We start from the raw sequence: 7,249 nt of genomic DNA, 5'->3' as shown, positions 1-7,249 counted from the left end.
TCCTAGTCACGTACAGCGATTAGAGGTTTCTTATTTCTTTTATTTTCGTGATTAAGTTCTACACATAATTACTCTTTAAACATAATGGTGATGCTCAATAAAACTTGTCATTTTATTAAATCATTGAAGGGTACGAAGATCCCTTTACAACAAGTAAGAGTGCTGAAGTCGTAAGTAAAGACTAGGATATACCCTGAACCCTGGACAGAGGTTATCATGTTGAATATAAAAATATTTTAATAAAACGCGTATTTTTAATAGTGCAGAGCAGTCTGTATAGCTAGTGTAGCTCTTGTCATACAGTAGAGTGTGTGTAATTTTATTATAATATAAGCTTCTAAATTTTGTATTTTTTTATGTATATTTTCTACAATTTTGAATTTTGTTATATTTTGGATACCGGCTTTGAAATAGGGCCAATATGTGAAGTAGTTTGCATTTTTACTAAGCTGACAATTACTCCCATACAATACATAGACAATATGCTAAAAACTTCATTAAAATCCATTAAATTAAACCAAAATTATTAAACAAAACCTTGGTCAATTTGCAAATTCACGTGACAAGCAGCGCCAAGCATACGCTTCCACTCGAAGAATCCAAGGCTTTGAATTGTCAGCAGTGAAGGGAGGTTTTTTTTAAATCATGAAGTGGCGGTTCGATTCTTGTCGAAACGTTGATTTTCATTGTATTATTTTTTTATTTTCTTAACACTCGATACAAATTATAGAAATGGTCGTGTGTTTATTGCTTAAAACAAACTAAAGCTATATACATAAATATTATTAAAGCAAAACTAGCCTATAGGATTAGTACTTTGCCCCACCGGAACGCATGGGAACACTAACAGCAACACAGTCGTTCTACACACACATGAGCCCTATGATCACCTCGCACAAAATTGTTCGTATATTGAATGATCGAACGAGCGTTGCACTAGGTTTATCCGAATATGTTTAATTGTATGTATAAATTATGCAAGATTTAGATCCGCAAGCGCAGGTTTGTAACTAGAATCAAAATATTGTTATTGGCAGAATTAGCAATATATATATATATATATAAGAATCATTTTAAAATGAGAGTCGTGTATGTCAGGATATTTATTGCCATAATACTGATCAACTTACCATTTATATGTATAACGGGGTTGATCAAATATGGCACGATTTTCCTGCACATATTGTGAGGTTTTTGAGTAGAAGTCCGTATAAAGCCCGTTCATTTGGAAGCAGTTCATAGCCGATATTTTTTAATTGATAGGGGTCTTGGATTAAGTCATATGCTTCTATAAAATTCTAGATATAGAAAGGTACATGCCTCGTATCATTTCTTTAAACTAAGTTTCGTTACCTCAGTATCCTTAAATTCACAAAAAATGCGATCGCGCTTAAACCGAAAATCTCTAATACACGTGTATGTATTGTTCCAGGCATCTTGACAATGACAATCTGCATCGAGTGTACATTCCGCTAGATGGTCAGTGTGCTGCCCTGGGCAAGCTGGATTATATGTGTCATCGTTTCCTTCACCCCAATACTCAATGAGTAAAACACGCTGTTGGGATAGTGGATTCATTTGGTGCATCTGTAACAACTCATATCTAAAAGAGCGGCCATCAATATAATTGGGAACCAACAAGCCGGCCCATTCCAAAATGGTTGGCATTATATCTAGCAAGCTAACAGGCATGTGCATTAAAAGACCGACCGGTACGTCTGGTCCACGAATAAGTAGGGGAACCTTGATGTCAGTCTGATAGGGTTGTCGTTTATCGAACGGCTGTGCAAATTGACCCAAGTGGTAGCCATTATCGGAAGTGTAGATGATGTAAGTATTATCAAGGCATTGCTTCTCTTTAAGCAATGACACTAAGGTCACCATCATTTCATCAACGGCGAGTAGTGTTTCCCACCGTTTCTGGAAATACTCATCAACTGTTACGACCGTTGAATTTGGCAATCGATGAGCTGATCGAACCAGCCAATGTTTATCTGCAGGAATTTAATAAGTTTTAATGTAGAATAATGTAACAGACATACCTTTACTGGGAGTGTTAAAGCTTGGAGTACGCAATGCTCGCACATGAGAATATACACCTTTATGTCGCGGTGCAGGAGTGAAGGGCGCGTGAGCGGCTGGTGGTGAAATCATTGCAAAGAACGGCTTTTGGTCATGTTCACTGATCACATTATGAATAAATTGCACCACTCGATCTCTTAACAGATCAGTCAAATACATATTCGCATAGCTCACATTTCTTTTATTTTCACGTAGAGTATAGTTATAGTAGCGCGAGTTTCCGTGAAGGCCATAAAATTCATTCCAACCGGGCGGAACTTCAGCTCCTTTAAACTGATTCAAATACTTTCCACCAAAGAAAGTTTGATAGCCATGCTTCTGTAACAGCACAGGCAATGCACGGGGCTCAAAAATCGTGTGCCACTGATGCCCGTTACAACCACCATTTAACGAATTATTAAAAGTCATATGGTTATGCGCATACTGCCCAGTTAACAGGCTCGCACGCGCTGGACAACAAAGTGGTGTATTTGTATATGCATTAGTAAACTTAGTGCCAAACTCGCTGAGAATTTTTGTAGTTTGCTGAAGTGGATACATGCCATGCAACTCCACGTCCTGATCATCGGTCAATAATAAAAGTATATTTGGTGAGGGCAATTGCTGTATGAAACCAAATGTAGGACCGACATATAATAGAATTGGAATGATATGTAGAAGCATATTTAATTTATACCGGTAATTAAAACAACATGTAATTCTTTGTTTTATTCGCGTTATTATTAACTTTTAAATGATTTCCGTTCAGGTGGTTAATAATTTTTATTATTATAATTATTTTATTAAGCAATTTATACACAATTCAAAGTTGCCTATAACACAATAGTGGAACGATTAAACAAAGTGGTGGGGCATCGGTATCTGTTCATAATAAGCCCTGCTAGATGTGGGCAATAGCCAACAAATGAAAAGGTATTTACAATCGATTGATAAAATTTTGACAATAGTATTCTTATTTGGTGGAATGAAAATTCGGGGTATAATGGTTTTGTGCAAATGACCCCAAAAAGTGTATATTCTTGATCAGGAAGACAGCCAGGTCGATTAAGCCCTGTTCGTCGGTCCGTATGTGTAAGCGAGTCGATCTTAGCATCCATAACAGGTAGACTTGATTTTTTGTATGTCTATGTGTATAGCACGCGCATATCAAATATTTTAAACATAGTCGATGACTATTCCCTTTATTCTTATCGATTAAAAACATTATCGAAATACAGCTATTTTATTATATTACTTAAGGTTTAAAAGAGTTTCCAAATTTTGTATTTAGTTTTATGTATATTTTCTACAATTTTGAATTGTGTTACATTTTGGATACCGGCTCCAGATTTATATAAGTTCTTTAAATTTAAGTTCAGTTGTAAATGGTGGCTATTGTAAAATGGTTTTTTAAGCTAAGAATTAATGCACTAGAATATGTAGACCGTATGCTTAAAATTTAATTAAAATTCGTTAAGTAAAGCAGAAGGTATTAAACAAAGCGTTTTGCCAATTTGCAAAAGCCCGTGGTAAGCAGTGCCAAGCTTACGAATTTTTCGTATACTTGTGCACACATATATTCAAATGCGTGCATTTTTTTTCTATTCGATGGATCGAAATTTTGTTTAAATTGTCATCAGTTACTTTGGCTGAGATTTGAAACTTTCAGAAGTGTTCGCTGCCTAGAAGTTCTGAGTTCAGTGAAAAGTCGAGTTCAAATCTTCGTGAAAATAGGGCTGGGACCAGGGCATCCCTAGTCAGGCACCCCAACTAGAGATTTCTTACTTGCTTGTATTTAAAAGAGTAACTGTAAAAAATGGCAAATACTAATATGGTATAACCATAACCAAATACTACATGTATAGCATTCCCTAATGCTTAAATAAAAATAATATAAATAGTTTTCTACTCATTCATTTAAGTGTCAGAGTTACAAGCTTAAAAACTTGATTGTTGACTTGTTTCAAATATCAATTTTTTTACGTTTCATTGCGGCCGCTCCTTAGTGAAAATTTCATATATTCCACAGTTTTGGATCCCTTATCCAAAACTGGACAATTACATTACTATAGGCTCCCTAAAAAATGGACCAAGCATTATATATACATACATAGCAAACTACAGATGTACACACACTTACTCATGCATGTACTGCTTACTGCGCAGTTTGCGCAGCAACTGCGTTAAGTCTGCAAAACACGATACCCTAGAATTTCAAATACGTTTTTTTTTTGTAATATATCCAAAATCGAAAATGTTAATAATTTCTGCATTCTATTTAGAAATCAGAAATGTGGGGGAAGAAACTAATGACAAAACCTATTCTAAAAAAATATATATTAATAGAAATTAATTTCCAGTGTAAAGATATTAAAAACTCTGAATCAACTTGCCACTTACATAAAATGGATCCCATGTCATTAAAAAATGCCTTATTGGACTAGACCCCCAATCCCTTTATGTTAAGCACATAGAGCGAAAGAAACTCCGTATAAATCCGTATAATTGTTTTATTACACAATACTACAACTGTAAGTCAGAAAAAAAAAGAAGTCTTAAATGTGTTAGCTGTAATGGTCCATACAACTCTCACTCTAACTATTATATGATTAGCTATCTTTATTAAAATCTCAACATCATTCTAGCCGAGTTGGACCAAAATCTATCAATTCTGCTAAGCCTCCACAGCTGGACAATACTAATATTTTCCAAATATCCTTAACCAATTAAATTTATGTTCAAATACCATGTGAGTAATACCAGTTAGTCTCAATAAAGTAGATTAAAACTTTAATATTTAATACGCAAGTCGGAAACAGATCAATTTGAAGTGATAATCTCACTAGCATCCAAGTTTACAATATTTAATAATCTTTCGAAGTTGTAACATGGAACGATTGAATTAAAGATTTTGCGATTTTCGAAAAAAGAGAAACACACATTAGCAGAAGCATAACTTAACAGCACAATTTTAGAGAAAAATGGTTGAGATATCGAAATAAAGCTGATCTAGTAGTACTTAGACAGCTAAGCAAACTCATTCATACTATGTTATGCAAATTTGTGAATGAAAAATGGAACATTATGTCCTTGCATGACAACGTTTTTTAAAATATTTTCCAAAGCTTGTATTTAGCATTAAAACAAACGAAGAGCAATTTAAATTACTACACCAAGACTCAAAACCCAACCGTTCCCTGGCTCTGAATTCCTTCACATATTGGCTATATTTGTAGCTGAACTTTAATCAAATAAAAAAAAATGTGTACAATATACATAAACTAAATACAAAATTTGGAGGCTCTAGCTCTGAAGCCGTGCAAAATATAAGTTATTTCGGTCATGTTTTTAATCCTTACCAATAAAGCGGATAGACTTATCGATTATTTGATTTGTTCAGGGTATAAAAAATGTAAGCATACCAATTCTAGGGACAACCAACAAAATTTCACAAATGCGAAACAGAAAACTGAGTTATTAGCATAAATATTCACTTGTCATCATTCCCGGTCAATCAATATAAAAGATCCTTCCACAATCTTTGCGGCCTCACTGGATACTCGGTCCTAAAAGACCTAAAATCTAATAAATATATGTCGGAGAGTAAGTAGTAGAAATGTATAGGCGCCTTGCAGGCGCGTGCTGGTAATATGTTTGAAGGTCACACTTCATATATATTGGTGCGTCTTCATGCATTTTCGCAGAAACATAACTGCAACATTATGTGATTGGTTGCCTAAGTTTTGTAGTTTGGTAAAGTCCCGTTTTAGCGGGGCGACAGCGTTCTGTCGCTGTCGCCGAGTGTGGTTCGGTGGAAGACACGCACAAGAATTGTGCGTCTCGAGTCAGTCTTTGTTAAAAACTCGAGTGCGACCGAAACTCACTGCGCTAACGCAATGGAAAGTAACACTAATCCGACATCAGAAGTGGGATCTGGCCCTTCACCTACAACATTAGATGGACCATGGCGTACCATCATGGAGTTGCAGAATAAAAATCTAATTGAACTTGTGCGAGCTTTACAAACAACGGCATCTGACGCAGGACAGAGCAAATCGGTGCAACTGCCGAAATTTAACCCAGACATCGCAGGCGCCAAGGCTTCATCGTGGTGTACCACTGTAGAAATTATTCTACAAGAAAATTCATTAAAAGGCGGTGCGCTGGTCGTGGCCCTAAGTACAGCACTAGAGGGAAGCGCTTCTCAATGGCTTTCTCATGTATGCTACGCAAATATCACCTGGATCGAGTTTAAAGAACTTTTCATCCAGCGTTTTGACACTATAGAAACACCAGCTGCCATGTTTCTAAACATGTTGTCAAGTCGACCGGCTGACGGCGAGAATCTTGCAGTTCACGCAAGCCGCATGGTTACAGAACTATCGACGAAATGGCGCCAAATGGAAATGGAATGGCAAGTTTTGATGCTCGCTTGCAGCGTGTAAGCTTCACATCAAATGTTCGAACCAGAAGCGAGTTGCAGTCCGAACTGAAGGCGTTCACTTTTGCTAAAAGAAGAGGTGGACCTATGGAGTAACAAACTGACATTCATCCAAAAAGACAAAAACAATCATCATCACCATAAAATGATTGATTGTCGACTCAGGACGCACCGAAACCCATTTACAGATGGCAAGGAACGACATGGCAGGCAAGACGTTCATCATCTTGAGAAATCAAGTGTAACTTGCTACAAGTGCGGAGAGTTGGGTCACATATCCACTCAGTGTACAAGGAAGGAAGCTGACAAGAACATAACATTCAACCGGGAAAAACGAGTGGAACAGTGTAGTGTTGCAGTGCCCAAGGGATATCTGGACCATAGAGGACAAGTTTTCGAAATAACCTTCGATTCTGGTGCGGAGTGCTCACTGATGAAAGAAAAGATAAGTAAAAAATTTTCTGGTAAACGATTTACGAATATTATGTTAAAAGGCATAGGCAACAGTGGAATATATAGCTCTGTACAAATACTAAGTAACGTAAGAATTGACGATAACTGTATGGAAATTATGTTTTATGTAATAGCAGACGATCAAATGCAATTGCTATTGGGCGAGAAATACTAAATCAGGGTTTTGATATTGTCGTCTCATCAAATCAATTTAAGATTGTAAGAACTAAAATCGTTAATTTATGTACCGGCAATGAGTCAGCCGAAATTGATACTGAACTTGAGGGGACAGAT

The 7,249-nt window shown here is 36.3% G+C and overlaps 1 protein-coding gene across 2 annotated transcripts; it reads right to left on the bottom strand.

Moving 5' to 3' along the window:
- Window positions 1-199: 199 nt before the first annotated feature.
- LOC111596960 (N-acetylglucosamine-6-sulfatase-like) lies at window positions 200-2,785 on the bottom strand. 2 transcript variants are annotated; one of them, XM_023311420.2, is made up of 4 exons: window positions 2,043-2,785; window positions 1,354-1,994; window positions 1,131-1,298; window positions 200-1,010 (listed from the first exon to the last, which is right to left on the bottom strand). In XM_023311420.2, the coding sequence occupies exons 1-3, from the start codon at window positions 2,743-2,745 to the stop codon at window positions 1,155-1,157; spliced, it is 1,488 nt and encodes a 495-aa protein (XP_023167188.1). In that variant the 5' UTR covers window positions 2,746-2,785; the 3' UTR covers window positions 200-1,010; window positions 1,131-1,154. The 2 variants fall into 2 exon arrangements, with proteins under 2 accessions (XP_023167188.1, XP_023167189.1); XM_023311421.1 differs by lacking the exon at window positions 200-1,010 and having other exon boundaries at window positions 1,190-1,288.
- Between the last annotated feature and the right edge of the window lie 4,464 nt (window positions 2,786-7,249).

The sequence above is a fragment of the Drosophila hydei genome, unplaced genomic scaffold (assembly GCF_003285905.1).
Source record: "Drosophila hydei strain 15085-1641.00,03,60 unplaced genomic scaffold, DhydRS2 tig00000271-arrow-arrow-pilon, whole genome shotgun sequence".
In the NCBI taxonomy this organism is placed as follows: domain Eukaryota; kingdom Metazoa; phylum Arthropoda; class Insecta; order Diptera; family Drosophilidae; genus Drosophila; species Drosophila hydei.
The sequence above is the reverse complement of the archived record's forward strand: the minus strand, read 5'-3'. Positions and strand labels throughout refer to the sequence as shown.